Source organism: Lucilia cuprina, chromosome 3 (genome assembly GCF_022045245.1).
Source record: "Lucilia cuprina isolate Lc7/37 chromosome 3, ASM2204524v1, whole genome shotgun sequence".
Classification (NCBI taxonomy): domain Eukaryota; kingdom Metazoa; phylum Arthropoda; class Insecta; order Diptera; family Calliphoridae; genus Lucilia; species Lucilia cuprina.
This window is the reverse complement of record NC_060951.1, coordinates 62795496-62815960: the sequence shown is the minus strand read 5'-3', so window position 1 is coordinate 62815960 and position 20465 is coordinate 62795496. Positions and strand designations below refer to the sequence as shown.

General features: G+C 31.7%; 4 protein-coding genes across 7 annotated transcripts in view; 3 read left to right on the top strand and 1 right to left on the bottom strand.

Moving 5' to 3' along the window:
- The first annotated feature begins 36 nt into the window (after window positions 1–36).
- Window positions 37–16008, top strand: LOC111677466 (protein lin-9 homolog). The gene is made up of 2 exons (XM_023438587.2): window positions 37–98; window positions 13769–16008. Exon 2 carries the CDS (start codon window positions 13786–13788, stop codon window positions 15877–15879), a length of 2094 nt encoding a protein of 697 aa, XP_023294355.2. The 5' UTR covers window positions 37–98; window positions 13769–13785; the 3' UTR covers window positions 15880–16008.
- Window positions 1106–9715, top strand: LOC111677465 (WD repeat-containing protein 7). 2 transcript variants are annotated; one of them, XM_023438586.2, is made up of 2 exons: window positions 1106–2129; window positions 4928–9715. In XM_023438586.2, the coding sequence occupies exon 2, from the start codon at window positions 4956–4958 to the stop codon at window positions 9435–9437; it is 4482 nt and encodes a 1493-aa protein (XP_023294354.2). In that variant the 5' UTR covers window positions 1106–2129; window positions 4928–4955; the 3' UTR covers window positions 9438–9715. The 2 variants fall into 2 exon arrangements, with proteins under 2 accessions (XP_023294354.2, XP_046801305.1); XM_046945349.1 differs by having other exon boundaries at window positions 1106–2184.
- Window positions 16009–16154: 146 nt separating the features above from the next.
- LOC111677447 (translation initiation factor eIF-2B subunit epsilon) lies at window positions 16155–18675 on the bottom strand. 2 transcript variants are annotated; one of them, XM_023438563.2, is made up of 7 exons: window positions 18505–18672; window positions 18320–18444; window positions 18047–18238; window positions 17146–17990; window positions 16867–17088; window positions 16521–16807; window positions 16155–16460 (listed from the first exon to the last, which is right to left on the bottom strand). In XM_023438563.2, the coding sequence occupies exons 1-7, from the start codon at window positions 18598–18600 to the stop codon at window positions 16248–16250; spliced, it is 1980 nt and encodes a 659-aa protein (XP_023294331.2). In that variant the 5' UTR covers window positions 18601–18672; the 3' UTR covers window positions 16155–16247. The 2 variants fall into 2 exon arrangements, with proteins under 2 accessions (XP_023294331.2, XP_023294330.2); XM_023438562.2 differs by having other exon boundaries at window positions 16867–17990; window positions 18505–18675.
- Window positions 18676–19014: 339 nt separating this feature from the next.
- Window positions 19015–20465, top strand: part of LOC111677456 (probable serine/threonine-protein kinase DDB_G0282963) — a 29595-nt gene continuing 28144 nt past the window's right edge. For both annotated transcript variants that reach the window (XM_046945947.1, XM_046945948.1), the window contains exon 1: window positions 19015–19906. The gene's annotated coding sequence lies outside the window, so the exon portion shown is untranslated. The remainder of the gene's footprint in view (window positions 19907–20465) is intronic.

Below are 20465 nucleotides of genomic sequence, written 5' to 3'. Positions count from 1 at the left end.
ATTCTTACAAAAATTTCATTAAAACGTTGAAAAATTAAAATTATTACATTATTTTTTGAGTAAAAGTGCTTAAAATAATAAGAAAAACTTATTTAAAGGTGAGTTTACAAAAATATTACATTAATAATAAATTGTGCATGGAAAACCATTGAATGTATAAGGAAGCTGCTTCTGGTGCTGCGGGGCCAGCCCAAGATTCATGAATAGATATTTGGCTAAACAAATGTATTTGTTTTTATAGGCAATTTCATTATTTTTTCTTTATTTACATAGTAACTGCAATAAGCTGCAAATAGTTTTTGAAAATACTTGATATTTTAAATTATATTAGCAAACCACAGTTTCAATGTGGTTGTTGTTGGGTCGTTGGGCCAGTTGGACAAGAGGGAATGTGTTGTAAATAGTTTAATGCTTTATAAAGAATAATAGTGAAAATTCCTATAATGTATATTACTTATATAAAATTTCATTGTTAAGTTTGGATAAAATTTAATTATTTTTTATAATTTTATATATTTTTAACGCAATTTTTTTAATTTCGTTACGTTTTTTTTGACATTTTATGTGTAATTTCATCAGGGTTGTTATATTTGGGAGGTAATTAAGTTTAAAATACATAGGTACATATTTTGAAACGCAATATGATGGTGATATTAATTTGATTTTTGTCAAATGTTGGTCTATAGGAGTTATCACAAGGAAGACGCTGTAAAACTCTTGCTTTGGCGGACATTAGGACTTAGTTGTTAGGCCGTCCGATATTGCATTAACTATCGGCTCATGAATTAACATAAACAAAATAAGGTGGTTCATTTGTGCCTCTGGTTAGTTCGCTTCCACGTTATTGATCCGTTCTAAATCTTTACGGTCGAATTAATCTCCGCTTTTAAATTCAGAAAAATTAAGGTTTATTGGCAGATATTGAACTGTTAAATTTTAATAAACAATTTTTTCAAACGATCAAAAAAATATAATAAGGTTCTCATAAGAAATACTTCTGGAATCTAGATTTTGAGGTAGATCTTGTAGTAATGATTCAAACAATGTAAAAATTTTGTAAAGAAACATAAAGAAAATAATTTCATACAAAATTAAAAAAAGAAAAACATTTAAAACCATTTTCCATATTTATTATATAAATATAACATTAGAATTACCCTTATCTCCCAGATTGTATCACCCCTTTAATATCCCCAACAAACCCCCCAATTATCATCCGGTGGCATCACTATTTTTACAATTTTCCCTTGTCTTAACATTACGTGACATTTTATAACGTAATTTGTTTTTTACTCGTTTTCTTTGCGATTTTACGTTCTTACAATTTGACAGACGCGAGACAATCGATATAATATTTTTTTATAACTCGGTCGATATTTTCGTTTTTCTTCTTGTTGAAAAGTTACAAAAAAGTGTAAAAATATTGCAAAAAATACAAATATTTCATAAGAAAACATAAATTAACGAATACCAAAAGATTTACAACAATTTTGGAAATGTGAAAAATAAAAATGAAAAGAAATTAAACCTAAAAATAAAATAAAACAAAATATAAATTACAAATCAACGACGTCGTCTACGTCTTAACAGAAATTTTTTCACAATATTTTTGTTCATTGTGGTGTGTGGTGGTGGTGAAGTGCACGACATTGAAGTTCCATAACTGCTGCTGTCTGCTGATGTCTACTACAACTACTGCTGCTGTACGTCGTCGTCGTCTCCCTGGTGTTTAAAAACATTTGTCATTTAATTGTACAAAAAATACATATTTTTATTGTTGCTGTCATTTGTTTTTCTTTGTGCTTTTTTGATGTTTTTTGTTGCTTGCAAAAACACCAAGGAAAAACAACAAACAACAGACCCCTGTTGGAGACTAAAAGACTGAAGTTCTAATTTTTCAATACGCTGGTCGTTTGATCGTCGACCCCACAAAAATAATATAAAAAAAGAAGTGCAGAAAATTTAAAATATTAAACAAATTCTTCTCTAGCAAACAATTATTGATCATTTTTGTAGTTGAAAACGAGAAAAAAAAAACGAAAACAATAAAAAATATAATATTTGGCGAGTGTGCTACAGCAATTAAAAAAAATACACAACCAGGAAAAGGAGGAGGTGGTGGTGGAAGAGTAAGTTCTCTACTATAACTGCTGCTGCTGTCACATAATTAAAAAAACATACAATGTTAGTTTAAAAGAAAAAGTACATTTTTTATTCAGTTTATTTGTTTATTAATTTTTTTCTTCAATTCTTTATTACGCCACAGGTATTATTTACGTTTTCTATTTTGTTTAATCATTCATTCATTCTTTATTTGTTGGTTTGTCGTCTCGTGTGTTTGTTTTTTGGAAACTGTCACTCGCTCTAATTGCTCAAATGATGTGGTTTTTTTCTTCTTTTCACATCTTCCTTTCAACTCCCCTTTTTGTTCATGACTGTTGTTTGTTATTATTATTATTAGATGTGGTAAATAGTTAATTAATTTATAAAAATTTCATTTTAATTGAGCTTCAACTGGGTGTTTTTTTAAGTTTTCATGCATTTTTCGAATGAAAACCACTTGATTCCGTTTAATAACAGTTGTGAAGCTAAATATAGGAATACATTTTTATTTAATTGTGAAAATTAACATTTTTTAGTTTAATATTTATTTATAATTTCATAAAATGGTTAACGTTAATTTGTACAAAATATGTACATATGTTTGCTTGTATTATCTTCATAACTGCTATTCATTGAAAAATGTTACATAAGAAAGTAAATGTTATTTAGATGACAAATCTTTGTAATGATTAGTAATGGTAATGTGGGTCAGAAATGTTTTAAACGAAAAATGTATGTATTATTAAGTTGGTAGGAATTAAGATCTTGAAGTGATTGGAACTTTGGCTGAAGTATTATAAAATTTTATACACTATTTATATTCACATACATACCTACATATTTACTTACAGTAAACCAGCTGTAGAATTTTAATAAATTATTGTTTAAAGTCTCTTGATAAAATAATTTGTAATTTCGCTAAATGACAAAACATTTGTTATACCTGGTAGGAAACTGTTGCTGTTGTAACAGTTCGACTGTGGCCGATAGTTCTTAACTGGGGAAAAAACTTTCGGTTGATACAGCTGTCGCTGACTTTACAATATTTGGCGTGTATAACTCGGGACGTTTGGAGCGAAGATCCAATTGTCGTGGGAACGCAGGAAACTGTCAATGAGCATTGGTCATCCTTGAAATCATATGCTCGTTACTTTGGTTGATTTGATATCTTTATAAGTGCAAGCATATTAAAATATTTTATTATAAACAATAAGGGCAACACTTAGTACCTACCAGGAGTTAGTGTAAGATTCATTTTGTTCTGTTTTTTTGTTTTTGTTGTTTGTTTTTAGACGTTTTAGGTAAAAAGTCATATGTTGATTGAAAAACCAATTATACCCTACACCACTATAGTGTAGAGGGTATTATTCGTTTCTGCTGATGTTTGTAGCACCCACCTTAAAGTATACCACTCTGCTCAGAATCACTTCCTAAGTCTATTTAAATATGTGCGTCTGTCAGTCTGTGTGTTCTTGTGCTCACGCAATTTTCAAGATAAATTGATGAAATTCTGCACATACTCTGCTTTTGATCCAAGGTTGAAATCGATCCATTATTTCGCCTAGGCCCCCTAGAACCGTATCTCCCGAATAGGGTTTTTGGGCTCATAATTACTTTAAATATTCTATTAAGTCAACAAAAAATAAGTAAAACTTAGTTTTATAGAACTTTACCCAGCAAAAAAAAAAGAACTTCCAAAGAAGGGGAAAATAAGTGGAATTTACTCCATGGAAGTATTGAAAAAGACCTGAAGAAGTGATGATTTTAACACGTGCTTGTAATAGTAAGGATGTTCTTTTTATTTGATTCCAAATTCTACTACAAAATAAAATGTGTTTAATTCCAAAAAATTTACCTTCAATTGTTATAAAAACATTGTATTTATTTTGCTTCTTTGGAAGTCAATAAACACCACTTCCACAGAAGGTAAACAAATTCGCTTTGTGCTACTTTTGAAGTTTTGAGAAATGTTATTCGTATTTCGTTTTATTTTTCTGGGTAATGATCGGGTCTCATTTGACCCTAGGCCCTTATACAAACTTCACTTCAGTAAATGACTTGAAGGCAAAAATTCACTTATAGCACTAAATCGCGAATAAATTCTACATAATTAACTTTGAAGTAGTCGTAAATTCCTTCTCTTATAATTTTAAATGATAGGCCCTACTCCCCTTTTTTTTCTGAGATAAAATTCCAGCTTTTAATTATCCCTCTTCAATTGAGCAATTTATTTATGCAGCACTTTTTAAAAGAAATATATTTTTTTATAAAATTGTCATTAATTTATTTTTGCAAAATGAAATAATAATTAAAACTTTCTTTAATAATAAATATAAATCAATGAAAAATCACTCTGTTAATTTATAAATTAAAAGCAAAAAAGTATTTTTATCAAAACATTAAGAAATGATAAAAATCTATGTGCTGTAAACTTTTCAATACGTTACCAAACAACAAAACACAAAAACATTTAATTTTTAAAGCAAATTATTAAAGTAAAACCACCACATAATCATAACTTATTATCTAAATTTCCTAACAAATAATTAAATATCCAAGAAAACGGCGTAATATAAGAGTGAAGAAGAAAAAAAAGCAAATATTTAAAAATTGCTCTACTTTAAAGAGAGTTAGTTAGTGAGTTAGTTTTATCTTTTATTGTATATGTTTTTCTTTCTTCTTTCTATTCCCCTATTCTTCTACCCTTAATCAATCGCTTATAAAAAACACATTGATGGATTATCTACAATGAAAACAACAATCAATTTTATAACTAAATTTGATTACTACTTGTGTGACAATAAATTAACTACAACAATTAAAGTTAAAGAGTAGCTGGTGTTTAAAGAGCCATGGTAAGCACCAATCTTGTGGTGCCGGTAGTGTTGTGGGGGCCCACTGCCCCCACACACTGTGTTTCCAGTGTTTTTCTATCAGATGATCAAACAACTTTAGCAACAGGTTGCTATGATGGTCAAATATGCCTGTGGCATGTTGATCCCACTACATTGAAAATGTCACCCCGTTGTCTATTGGTGGGTCATACAGCACCAGTTCTCTGCTTGGTCAAAGCCTCCATACTGGCCGATAATAATTTTCTGGTTAGCTCGTCGGAAAATGGTGAAATGTGCACGTGGGACTTGATAGATGGCAAATGTGCCGAATCGGTAAAATTGCCTCAAGTTCATACACAAATACAAAGTTATCACACAGCAAATAGTAACGATGTTAGACTATTCTGTATTGGTTACTATCCGGAAATCATGGTAATGGATCCCTTTAGTCTGGAGGTTATTTATATGTTGAGTTCCAAAGTTAAGCCTGATTGGATATCAGCTTTACATGTTTTGCGACCTATGCGTCGTAAAGATGATGTTGTTTTAGCCATAACCACTACGGGTACGGTGAAAGTTTGGACATTGACCGGTAATGAGAACAAACATGCCGAACCCATTTACGAGAATGAGTCCAAAGAGATACGCTGTCTTAATGCAATAACTATGAATTGTTGCTCTCAAAATCAGCGAACTGTTTTGATTGTTTGCACTAAATATTGGCAAATTTATGATGCCGGTGATTTTACAGTTCTATGTTCGGTGATTGCTCCAACACGAGAACGTTGGCAGGGAGGAGACTTTATAAGTTCCGATCGTGTAATGCTTTGGACAGATGAGGGTAAGGGTTATCTATATAAATTACCCGCCAATTGTATACCCGACAATAAAGAATTCCATTCGAAGAGTGTAGTGCGCGACTCTCCCTATCTGTATTATGTGCTACAACATCCGGGTGACAAAGTTTTGTCCTGTCCTCCAGCAATGAAACTTTTACGCACTGATGCTGAGGGCAAAACAGCCACCTACTACCTCTTGAGAGGTGATTCAGAAGGTTTTATTTCAGTGTGGACAGTTCCTGATGTTCCGTTGGACAATATAAGCATATTACAAGCGAAACAAATGCCTCCGCGTGTCCTCAAACCCTCCGTTTGTACCTCACTGGTGGAAGCCTGGTCTATGATGGATCCCCCTCCAGTGGGCATATTGGACCAGTTGGCCCGGATCACCGATCACCCCGTAAAATTAACTTCCAGCATTTATTTACCCCAACAAAGTCGTTTGGTAATTGGTCGTGAGGATGGTTCAATAGTCATAGTACCCGCCACACAGACAGTTATGATGCAGCTGCTTGTAGGTATTAAGCAAAATTTTAGCGATTGGCCATCACATCAAATCCTTTATGGCCACAGAGGTCGTGTTAATTGTCTGTTGTGTCCATCATTGGTGCATCCACGTTATGAGAAATCTTATTTACTGTCTGGAGGTGTAGATTTTGCTGTTTGTCTGTGGGATTTATATAGCGGCAGTTTATTGCATCGCTTCTGTGTACATGCCGGAGAAATCACACAACTTTTAGTGCCACCGGAAACATGCAGCCCACGTATTCTTAAGTGCATTTGTTCAGTAGCATCGGATCATTCGGTCACGTTGCTCAGTTTGCAAGAGCGTAAATGTGTGACATTGGCCAGCCGTCATTTGTTCCCAGTGGTAACCATTAAATGGCGTCCTTTGGATGACTTCCTTATAGTAGGTTGTTCTGATGGCTCGGTTTATGTTTGGCAAATGGAAACTGGTCACTTGGATCGTGTTTTACACGGCATGCTGGCCGAGGAAGTATTAATGGTATGCGATGAACAAGTGGCCGATGATACCTCTTGCAGTCCAGCCTCTTCTAATGCTGAAATGGGCATGGCCAATCCAGCAGTACACTTCTTTCGTGGTCTTAAATCACGCAATATGAATGCCATACGTCATGCCACGCAACGCGGCATTACCCAATGGCAACAACTTCACGGTCACAATCAAGGCAACTTTGATTTTCTTATGAAACACCGCAGCAATCCCTTGATAATACAAGGACTTCGTACCAACCCAAAAGATGCTGAAAGTCATATATTGTTCTTCGATATAGAAGGTTTGATATTTGAGCTACACAGCGAAGAATATGCACAAATGACTCCCAGTGAGTTGGAGGCTTTGGGTGTGGTTCTCAACAACCAAAAAGATAAAACTTTGCACTTGGAGGCTTCTAAGAAAATCAGCGATTTCTTTGGTAAGGTTAAAAACAAGGCCGGCGACATGGAAAAAATACTAAAGGATAAAGATAAACATGGTTTTGTGCAAAAATTCAAAGAAAAAACCGAAATTGTTGAGAAAAAGGTGCAGGCCAAGGTACAGGAGAGTCTACAGAAGGTGGTGGTAGAACCTCATGAACAGGACAGCGAAAATACCGACTTGAAAAGTAAAATTGCCTCCAAAATGGAAGTTACCAAAGTTATGGAAGTGGCTCAGTTACTTTTATCGTTGCTGCATTCCTGGGGTTTGGATCCTCACCTAGACAAGGTGTGTGAATCGCAATTGGGTCTCTTAAGACCCATGGTGCCCGTCTCGTTTGGCATACTCTCTAAAGGAGGCTATATGTCGCTATTGCTGCCCACTTGGCAGAATAACTTTGAAATACCAGAGGGTATGAAAGTGGTAGCTCCCAGCAGCTCAAAGAAACGTGACATTCCAGCTGAATTACTAAGACAAGAAGAACTAACTGCAGTGTTTACTTCACGTTTGCACTGGGAATTGAGCACCACTCTAACTTCTAATCATATATTGGCTTTGGTGGCCATGTCCAACACTTTGCTTTCCATGAATTCGGCCTCATTTTTGCCCGATAGCGAAAGAAGCAAAAAACTAATGCGTTTGGCTCAGCGTAGTGATTCTACGCTCACAACCGAAGAACAACATGAAGACCTATTGGCTCATCATATATCGCAAATAAAACAAGGCTGGAGTCTTTTATCCACCCATCATTGTTTCCTATTGCCCGATAAAATCGAAGCCTTAGAACCAAAGAAATTCAAACGACCTCAGGTGGAAATGATGGCCAAACGCTGGCAACATCATTGCATAGAAATACGTGAAGCAGCTCAGCAAATTCTCTTGGGAGAACTTAGACGCATGGGCAAACGTGGACGCAAGCAGTTGGTCGAAAGCTGGGCTCAATATCTACCCATGTACACGCACACAGAACCAATCGCTCAACAGCATGTGCAAAACACAAATGGCGCCAATGGCCATAATACTTCTAGTGGTTCAGCTGTAAGTGAAGTCGACAATGGCGGTGAAGACTATGAAGAAGAGGAAGAAGAAATCATACGCAAGCCGTCCAGTTTATCCGAACTGAAGCGAAAACAAACCACAGCCGTTATACTGTTGGGTGTAATAGGTGCTGAATTTGGTCAAGATATTAATCAAGACTCGCCAAGTAGAACATCGGCCGGTGGTAGTGTGGCAGAACGTCGTAAATCTTCTGTTGTAGAAGGTTTTGGTATAGCTAACAATTTGGCACGTTTAACATCAATGGCTTTGGCTCATCTTCTCTATGCCCCACCTTCACCAAAGTTGCCTCAATATACCCCTCTTCGACGGGCTGCTATAGATTTATTGGGACGTGGTTTTACCGTTTGGGAACCCTATTTGGATGTCAGTAAAGTTTTGCTGGGACTGTTGGAATTGGCTTGTGAGGGCAAATCTGTACCTAATTTAAATTATAAACTTCCTTTAACACCACAAGCCGATGCTTGTCGTACTGCACGACATGCCTTACGTTTAATAGCCACTGCTCGTCCAGCCGCCTTTATAACAACAATGGCTCGTGAGGTGGCACGTTATAATAGTATGCAACAAAATCCACAATCCATTAATGTACCACTTACACAATCAGTCCTCTACAAAGCCAAGGGTGAGATACTCCAATGCGTAGAAATGTTAATAGATAAAATGCAAGCCGAAATCGCTAGTTTACTGGTGGAAGTTATGGATATCACTTTGCATTGTGTGGACAATGTAGAGTTGAAAACAAAAGGCTTAGCCGATGTGTGTCCTTCGATATGTCGCTTCAATCAAATATCACATTGTCCACAGTCCAGACGTATAGCCGTGGGTGCCAGCAATGGGCATTTAGCCATATACGAACTAAGACAAAACAAATGCCAAATGATACCAGCTCATATATATCCTATAACATCACTGGCCTTCTCGCCCGATGGCAAATATCTAGTGTCGTATTCTTGCAACGAAAATCGTTTGTCCTTCTGGCAAACCAGTACCGGTATGTTCGGTCTGGGACAATCGCAAACCAGATGCACCAAAGGTTATTCTACAGCTCCCATACCCGATGTATCACGACTTAATCCCATGCGTTTAGCCAAGCTAGTATGGATAAACAATCGCACCGTTACACTTATGTTGGCCGATGGTTCAGAAACGCGTTTTAATGTCTAGATCAATTATAAGGAATGCAAATAAATGATCACTCAACCCACATATATGTTTAGTTTACCCTAAGGTATTAAAGACGTTTCTTAAAAAGTATAACTAAAGTAGAAAGTTTATTAAAAGAAATATTAGGTATTGTATGAAACGACATTACTGCTATAATTCAATTAATACAAAACAAATAATATATAAAATTAAAGAACATACATTTACGATTACGCATATAATTAAAAATTCATGTTAAATATTTGTTTCCTTCTTACTTTTATTTTCTCTTATTTTAATGCTGTAAGTAATTTCAAAAATTATTAAAACTTGATTGATTTTGTTTTTAATGGCATTGAAAACACCAAAACACAAAAATATGTAATATTTTTTAAAACTACAACAAACTATATACAATAAAAAAAAACATTTTAAATTAATTAATTATTATTAAAACAAAAAATTGATATAGACAGGTCGTTGTCGTATTAAATTTTTAATTATTTCTTTTGTTTTTATTATAAATAATTGTTTTTTTTTAATGCCGATCATATAAAATATATTTGGCAATCATTAGTATAATCAATAAAAAAAAACGAAATTTAAACAAGAATATAGTAATTTAGTGAAATAATAAAAAAAACAACATTAAATTATTTAATAAATTTAAAATCACATTATTAAATAATTATAATAACTTTTTAAAGGGTTTAATTTTGAGTTAGTTAAAGTTTAAAGAAAATTGTTATTTGTTATTTTAATTTGTTTTTGCAAAACATTTTTTTTAAAAAGTTTGTAGTGGAAAAAGCTTTTTAGAAAAATTTAAAGAAAATTGCTTTTTTTAATTGTATATTTTTTTGCAGAACATTTTCTTAAATTAAAAAGTTTGTAGTGGAAAGTTGTTAGAAAAAGCTTTTTAGAAAAATTCTTTTTTAAATATTTTTTTAGAAATAACTTTTATTAGAATGTTTTCTTTTAGTAAAAGCTTTTCAAAAAAAATATATTTTAACGCAAGTTTTATTTAATAAGCTTTTAAGTTTAGCTAAAGTATTTTAAGTAAAAAGCTTATGTAAAGTAAAAGCTTTTTCAAAAAAAGTTTTTTTTTTAAGTTCTGTCTTTCTTTTTTTCAAAAAAAAAACTTTTTGCTAGCTTTACAGTTGTTTTTAAAAAAGCTTTTTTCAAAAGCTTTATTTACTATAAGCTTTTAAGTGAGAAAGAGTTTTTCATAGAAAGCTTTTTAGGAAGAAAACGTTTTTGGTAAAAAGCTTTTCATTAAGAAAGGTTTTTGTTAAAAAGCTTTTCAATAAAAAACGTTTTTGGTAAAAAGCTTTTCGTTAATAAACGTTTTTAGTGAAAGCTTTTTAGTATGGAACGTTTTTTACATTTTTACTAAAATCATTTTTTTGTAATTTCCATGAAAACTTTTTTTACAAAAGTTTTTGAAAGCTTAATTATTTAGAAAAAAAAACTTATTTAGTCAAGAGTTTAGAGAAAGTTTTTTTTTTCACTAAGAATGCTTTTACAAAAAACTTTCTGATTTATTTTAAAAATGTCAAATCTTTTGAAGGAAAAGCTTAAAGCTTTTTTTATATCAGAAGCATTAATTAAGAGCAAACATTTGAGAGAAGCGCTTTCTTAATGAAAAATAATTATATAGTGAAAAAGCTTTTTCAGTGAAAAAGTGTTTTATTAAATATTTAATGAAAAAAACTTTTTTGTGTTTTTAAAACAAATAGTTTTGTTTTTAAAACAAACTTTTCAATGAAAAATTGTTTTTAAAATAACAAAGCTTTTTTTAGTGAAAAAATTTAATATTTCTTATAATCTTCAAAATAAAAGCTTTTAAAGAGTTTTTTTTAGTAATAATAAAACAAATTCTTGTTTTAAATTTTCTAATAAATAACCATTTTCTTTAAACCTTTAATAAAAACTTAAATAAATTCCCCCAAAAAAAAAAAAATATATAAATGAATTATAATTGTTAGAAAATTTAAACCTTAAAACTGTTATAAAAATGATATTTGTTACATATATAAAAATTATAAAAAAAAAAATTAACATTGTTATAAATTAATTGTTTTATTTCTTAATTATTGTTATATTATCTTTTAAAAAAAAAAAACATTCAAAAAAAATTATTTAATAACGTTTGTTTTTTCCCTCCCTTCTTATGCGCTACTAATTAATATAATTGTATTTTTCATATTAGACAAATAAAAATTTCAACATTTTAAAATGAAACTCTATGTATACCTACCTACCTATGTACTATATATATATATTTATAATATAATAATCTAAATACACATTTAAACATTGATATTTTAATTAGGGGCTTTCAAAATAAAGTCTGTTAAACAATGAAGAATAAAAACAAAAATACCAACACTATTCACATATAAACACACACAAACACACTTACACATTTTAAGTACATAATACAAATAATTAACAATTATAAATAAAGAAAAAACATAATTGTAATAAATTTACCAAAAAAAAAAGAAAAAAAGAAACTATAACAGAAATTTAACCGAAATTGTTGCAATTAATTAAAATAAAACTATTGTACATGTGCTTATGTTGAATGTTTCTGTTTCTCCTCCGAAAAAAAGACAATAAAAGAGGAGAACAAAATACAATTTTGAAATGAAAATAAAGTAAAAAGTATTAATTATAAATTATAAAAAAATACAATATAAACGAAATATAAATTTGTATTTAATTTCAAGATTTTAATTGATATCACAGTAAGAATTTTTATTTTTAAATATTTAGCAGCAATATTGCAATAAGCTTTTTTGGTGGAAAGATTTCTCTTTTGAAAAAAAACCTTTTTAATCAAATTTTTTTATAATTAAAAAGATAATTTCTATATTTTTTATGATTAAAGCTTTTTCCGTAAAAAATTAAAAGAAATTTTTGTGAAAAAAGCTTAAAAAAGGATCTTCTATAAAATATTTTTAAGAAAAAAAAAACTTTTTACTAAAAGCATATTTCAATCAGCTTTTCTTATAATAAAGCTAGCTCTTTTTTTTAAAGCTTATTTAAGTTCGCTTAAGTTTATGTATATTTCGCTTCAAGTTTATGTATATTTTTAGTAGAAAAGCTTTATTATTAAAAAGCAAAAACTTTCTTATTGAAAAATCTGTTTTTTTTATGGAAAATCCCTTTAAATGAAATTTTCTTTATTTAAAAAACTGATTGCTATATTTTATATGATAAAAGCTTTTTCGCAAAAAAAAATTAACAGAAATTATTATGAAAAAAGCTTTTTCTTGTGATTTTTTTTAATAAAAAAGGTCTTCTATAAACAGTTTTTTCTTATCATAAAGCTCTCAGCTTTTCTTATGAAAAAGCTCTTTAAGCTTATTAAAGTAGAAAAGCTTTATTATTAAAAGCTTTCTTATTAAAATATCATATTTAGATTTAAAAAAAAAACTTTTTTTGTGAATTTTTTTTATAATGAAAAATTAAATAAAAAATTTTCAAGAAAAAGCTTTATTAGATGAAAAGAACTTATTTAGTAATTTTTTTTTAATATTTCTATGTTTTTTATGACAGAAGCTTTTTTGCAACAAATTTGTGACAAAAAAGCTTATTTACATATTACACATAATTTTTAATAAGCTTTTCTTAGTATGCTTTTAAGTTTATATTTTTTAGTAAAAAAGCTTTGTTATTGAAACGAAACAAGTGTTGTTTATAAAAATACTTAAAAAAGCTTTTTTCACTAAAATATTATTGAAAAAAAAAAAACTTTTCTAATAAAAACATAAAATCATAGTTTTTCTTATTAAGAAGCTTTTTGTCAAAAAGCTTGTTATTCATAAAAATACTTAAAAAAACTTTCTTTTTCGCTAAAAGATGTACATTGAAAGTTCATCGTGCTTTAATTAAAATAATAGAAGCATGATAGACAAACATTCGTAGCGTTTAAAAGTTTTTGGTGGAAAAGTGTTTTTTGAACTTTTTTGATAAACGAGCTTTCTATTGTAATAGTTTTGGTTTTCGGAGTACAACTGTATATGGAATCAAATATAGAAACTGTTTTTGACAAGTATGACCATTTAAAAAAAAAAAATCTTTCGAACGCACTGGACCAATTCCAGTTTCCCTAAAAAAGTTAAGAAATATTAAAGTTTACGACTTTGGTTTCAAAAAAAAATACAATTTAATTATAGAATTTTTCTGGAAAAGTAGAAAAGTTCAAAAAAATTTATTAAAAAAATTTGAAAGTTTCTAATACGAAGGTGATAAACATGCACAATTTATTAAAACCAAAAGCGTAAATTAAATTTAATTTTTTATAAACAATAACAATAAAATTTTCCTTCATTCCCTGACTACAGAGCATCTTTCCTTGAAAATGCACGACGACGAGGATAGTCCAAAAACCAACACCGAAGAACAGGATGAAATGGAAGCAACCGAAGAAGAACCCTCTACCAGTAAAGCAAATAGAAAAGATTCATCGCCGCCAATATCCGATGATGAGACTGAAGAACCACCACCATCATTTAGTTTGGCCACATTGGGGCTACAAAGAGTAGGCACCGCTCCTCCACCAAAACCGCAACCCCAACAGCCAATACAAATGCTTAATGCCCGTGGAATGCCGGCAAGAATACGCAAACGTAATCGTCTGTTTTTCGATGATGACATCATCAACGACGACAAACCACTAAGAATGAGTCTTTCACCGCGTAAAGCGGGTGGAGTAAATAAAAATATCTCACCCAATAAGACGCCCACGAAAATTTTAAAGAAACGTAAAGGTGTCGTGTCCAGATACATGCGTTCCGAGGATGGCAAGTTGACCATGCAACAAAGATATACCACGCCCACCAAGACATCTGGTAATGTTTCGGCTAATACCACACCCAAGTCGGGCATGAAGAGTAACAATAATACCCCCGGCTCACATACGAATGCGGCTTCTATTATACCCGCCGATAAGAGAATTGGACAACGTATTGGTTTACGTTTGCGTAATTTGTTAAAATTACCCAAGGCCCATAAATGGGTGATATTTGAGTGGTTCTATTCGTTTATAGATAAACCTTTGTTTGAGGGTGAGAATGATTTTCAAGTGTGTCTAGCGGAATCATTTCCCCATTTACGCACACGTCAAATGACCCGACTTGAATGGCAAAAGATACGTTCGTTAATGGGCAAACCACGTCGTTGTTCGCAAGCCTTTTTTGACGAAGAAAGGCGTGAGCTGGAAAGAAAACGCCAAAAAATGCGTTATATGCAAACACGTTGCCGTTCAGGGGATATAAAAGATTTAAATTTTGTAAAAGATTTGCCGGAGAAGATACCTTTGCCATTGCCTTTAGGCACCAAGGTAACTGCACGTTTACGCGTACCACAAGATGGTATATTTAGCGGCACTGTTGATGCCTTTGATTCTGTTAGCTCTACCTATAGAGTTACGTTCGATCGCAATGGTTTGGGTACCCACTCAATACCCGATTATGAAATAGTCTCGGAAAACTTTAACGAAATGTTGCCTTTACAAAGCATTACCAAAGACTTTCGTCCCAGTCTGTCGTCAGTTTATAATGGAGGTAATAGCTCGTGCAATACCAATATCATGTCACCCTTGAGGGCAGCACGTATGCGTAACACTTTCAATATGAATTTGAATAAAAGTGATCCTTTGTTGGGTCAAGAAGTCATAGACAGTCCCTTTAAGAATCCCGTACTCAGAGAGGAGAACATTAATGGCTATCCACCAAAATTGTTGGAAACATTGGTGCGTTTGAAACGAGCTTTGGCTAGTAAGAAATCCAAGCTACAGCGTCTCAATGATATGAACAATGAAGCGGAACTAAAAGCTTCTCAACAGCTATTAGCTGCTCATAACAATTCAAACGCTTCAAATTCCTCGGATGATAGTCAAAATGCCGCTGCCACCAACTCGGCTGGTGATACAAATACACCACAATTAAATGAGGAATTCCAAAGACGTTATGCTTCCATAGTAATATCTATGGAGAAAATGAATCGTGACATACAGGACTATCTTAACGAAGTGCAAGTCTTTGCTGGTGAGCTAACGCCCGATCCTCAGGTGCGTGCTATGCTAACACCTTCATATTTACGCGAAAAATGCCGTGAATCGGCCGAAGATGCCGTACAACGTAACAATCAAGGCTTATTAGTGAATAAAAACATTTTGGGTTTAATTAAGAAATTGGCCACTGTCTTAATTGTGGCCTCGCATCTGAGCACAGAGAATTCAGCTCAAGTTAATAAAGTATTGGAGGGTTGCATTGAGGAGGTGCGTTCCAGTTTGAATAGTGTAAATGTGGAAACCTTTCAAAAACATGTGCAAATACATTTGCATCACATACGATGTGGCATAGGACAGAGCATGATGAATACCAGTGGTTCGGCTAATGCCATTACTTCGTCTCATATTGGCGGTGGAGCAGCTGGAGCAATGGACCGTTAAACGGCTGTTTTTTTTATTCATTTGATTATCTTTTATTATTTTTTTTACTTATAGTTTTCTCATCTTATATTCAATAATTATTAAAAATACTTGTTTATTAAGTACGTTTTAAAAATAAATAAAAAATAATTATTATTTGATTAATAATAAAAAGTTTGTCTAAAACACAGATTTCTAAAAAAAATATTTAGTTTCCTACACAATTTTCTTTAGAAAAGTTCAAATTTTCACTAAGAATCTAAAATTTTCATTATAAATCGAGAAATAAAAACAACTATTTTAATTTGTTTTATTCTTTAATTTTTAAATTAAAAAAAACATTTCGCAGATTATAAAAAAAACACGACTTAACAAACGGTAGGAAATACCTAATCACTATCATCATCTTCATCCTCATCAGAGGATTGTTGTAGCCATTCGATTAGTTTAAACAGACTTTTGCGTAAGGTGGCATGATTGTCTTCATCTAAATCTTCATACCATGACAAAACAGCTTCTTCCGTTACAAAGTCTTTATCGTATAAATAATGAACAATTTGAGAAATTTTCTCACGAACAAATTCGTTCTCTTCATAAATATCCTGTAAATGGGATACAAATAAGAAATTATTTTTTATTTTAAGGAAAACAACAAAACAAACCTCTAAAGCTTTCAGACAATCCAACATGGCATCTTCACTTTTAATATAGTTTGTCATGACAGGACCCAATTGCTTTAGTACGGCATTAATCGCCACTAAAACATTGTTATTTAATGGCTCCTTAATAGTGGGTAAACTGAAAATCGCTTTAACCACATTAAAATTGACCTCTTTGAGTGACATGTTGTAGGCATAACGTGAGGAATTAATTTCGAGTATAAGAAAATCAGGATTAGATTTCTCTTGGAAACCTCTGGACAAAGAGTCAACCACTTCCGATAAGAAAACTGCAAAAAAAAAACATCAAAATTAATAAAATTCATATGGTTTTTCTCAAATAACCTACTATTAGTATCATCGGGTAGGGGTGAACAAGGTTGTGAATCTTCCTCATCACTGCTGGAAAAGTAATCACTTTCTTCTTGATATAGCGGCAATTTCATCATTTTGGGTGCAACAGTTTTAACCGTAAATATATCTCGATCATCTTCATTTTCAGATATTGTTCGGTTGTCCACTTTATCGTCTATTACAAAGGCTTTGTCGCCAAGCTTTCTTAAAGATGAATCTAAAATATAATCAAATTGATTAATTCGTATATAAGTATTTTTACTACGAATCGCACCTTCTGCTTTATTTTTAACCAAAGATTTTGTTAATATTGTTTTAGCTGGTAGCACACAACCCTCTCCCACTACACAGCCTTCTTTTAGTTCTGTGTTGGCTTTCACCACTGTATTCTCGCCAACAACACAAAATTCCAAACAGCAATTATCCTCTACAACCACATTATCCAACAAAAATGCATTAACAATACGGCAATTTTGTCCAACTTTAACATTTTGTCCCACTACAGAACACGTCAATGTTGAACCGGCTCCTACAACACTATTCCTGTGTACTACAACATTTTCGCCCAACGTTACTTTAGCCAAACTAGCAGTAGGACTTTTATAGATATTATTCTTTAGAAAAATATATTGTTGTTTCAAATCCACAATACCCATATCGGGTACTAAAGGATAAGGCCAACGATTTATGATGTCATTGCTTACTATCTGATAAGTCAACCAATTGTTAACCTTACGGGCATATTGTTCGCGAGGTAAAAGAGAAACATAGATGCGGCTATCTAAGATTTCCTCATTAATCAATATGCCTCTTACGAAATCATCACGTGTCTCAAAATCGAAATTATCCGAAAACAAAGACAACATGGAGGGTGAACCAATAGCAATTTGAGGATCGAGCAGGTTATGCAGTAAAGCCACTTGAGAATTAAGCATGAACACTTCCAAAGGTATATCGAAATGAGTTTCTTTCTCATTTAGACTCAAACGTTGATGATGATGCAAACGATTGTTTTGAACGTCCATTGCAATCATAATTTCATTACCAGATCTCAAATGATGTTCGGCCTCTTTAAAAATAAGGGTAGCTGCTGCACCTTTATCATATTTTACAGTTTTCCTACAAATAATATAGAATTAATGATTTAGCATATTATAAAATCCCAAACCACTAACTTGTGTTGTTCAAATATGGGCCTCAAGTCGGCATTTGTTACTGTATCGGCTCCCAAAAGTACAAAATTACCACGTATCAAAGCTTTGGCGTCCAACTCACGCATGGCATCACCAAAACATCTACAGCCTTCGCCTCCGATCACATGAACTTTCATATTAACCGACCAAGAATACAATGATGCAATTCCTTTTCTAACACAACAACAACAACAACAACAACAAAAATCATTAGCAAATCACACACACTAGATTTGCACTATTTGTTCTACTTACTCTATATGTTCCCTTACATTTTGTAAATACAAACTGGTAAATACAAATACCTCTTCAATGCCACTACGGTTTAAAGCCTCCAGGGCATAATCCAACATGGTAACATTCACCAAAGGTAAAAGAGCCTGGAAGATTACAAAACTTTATATTGTTACGGTTTTGCCATCAGCTTGTTAAAAACTCACCGTTGAATTTGTGTCGGACAAGGGACGGAAATTTTCCATATTGTTATCGGCAATTAAAATTGCCTGTATGATTTCTTTTTTATTAAAATTATCCATTTCCAAAATATTATTTTCCGTGGTCAAAGGAATTCGCCATGCAACGTCAAATTCTATGATCAGAGACCTGCGCAGACAAACATTAACGACGTCGTTGGGAACAGCTAAAATTTCACCCGCGGCTTAAAATCGGCTGTAAAACGGAACAGTTTGATTTGTTTTTAAATTAATAAAACCGAAAACTGAGTGATTGAAAAGTGAAAATTTTGGAAAGGAACATATTAAAAATCGGTTAAAATTAGTAAGTTAGTTAGTTTGTTAGCTCGTTTACTATGTTAATTTTCATTTTACATTAACCTCACGCATCAACATCTGTTAATGTTAACATTTTTAACATTAACATTAGTCTGGTAGCTCTTTTCTTATGTTATTAAAATAACATAACTCACCTCAACTTAATTTCAGTTACAAGCGAAACTTTAACGGATAAACAACGAGAAAAATCGAGAGCGGCTCAAGAAACGAATAAACTTTTAAAATAAAATTACTTTTGTGTATTTTTCTTGTGTGAGTGCACTTTAAACAGTTTTTATAAAGAGGCGCGCATAATTTAGCATGCAGATGTCTATTTAACATTGTTTCTAAAAACCAACAAGTGTGTGAAGTGTAAATTAAATTTGCAACAGAAAGGAAAAACAAGAACATTTAACAAAATTAGTTTCTAAAAGTAATGTGAAACTGTGTGTGTCATTTGCAAAATAAGAATAAATGGACCTGAAAAATATTTAAAATTAAACAAAACCGAATATAATTAATAACAAAGAAAAGAATAAAATAATATTTTAATGTAAAAAACAAATTAGTATGGATTTTCAATGCTTTTAACAATAAATAGTATGTGGTGAAATGAAAATTGTTTTATGAGAAATAAACAGCTTAAAACAGTTATAATTCCTGTGTAGAATGTTTAATATGTGAGAGTGTGTGGATTTTTTTTTGCATATAATCAGAAAGAATATAATGAAAAATAAAAGCAACAACAATAACAGCAAAAGTATCTAAAATATCAAAACAAAGTGTTTGCTGCTTAAGTCTTTCGTTGTAAATTCTTGTATTTGAGACTTCAATGTAAACAATCTAAATAAACTTGATTTAATGTTGTTGTTGTTTTAGTGAGTTTTATTTCTCATATATGTATCATTCATTATTATTTATATGAATTAGTTGTTGTCGTTCTTGTGTATGTACACTTGTATTAAATTGTTGCTGTTTTTCTAAACACTTGCTTAAAAAATTGTTGTTTTGTTTGTTTATTTGGAATTTCATGCGTTTTGCACAAATGTAAAGAAAGGAACCAAAAGAAAAGGTAAGTAACGTAAAGTACAAGTTATGTTGACATTTGAACTTTTGTTGTTTTTTTTTATCTATTTTATTGTGTTTACTTGCTGTTGATATAATTTGTTTATTTGTGCAATTGTTTTTGTTTGTTGATGTTTATGGTAACGAGTTGTATTTATTATCATTTAAGTTGTAACATTGACAACGTAATAAATAGAAAGAAAACTCATAATATTATGTTTGTTTTTTAATAATATAAAGCGTTTTTTATGTTGTCATAATAACGCAACATGGAGTTTCTACAATTAAATTGTTATATCTGTGCAGAAATTTGTTTATGGCCAAATCGCAGAGCCCCACCTTATTGTTTACTTTTGTACGTACTTGTAGTGGTCGAATTCCATTATCAAATTAAAAAAGATTAAATCTGAAAGTTTAGTTTATACCATTTTATGTGTCTTAATTTTGACTCTTCAATCGTCCTTAGACTATAGACTAGACTATAGACTAGACTATAGACTAGACTATAGACTAGACTATAGACTAGACTATAGACTAGACTATAGACTAGACTATAGACTAGACTA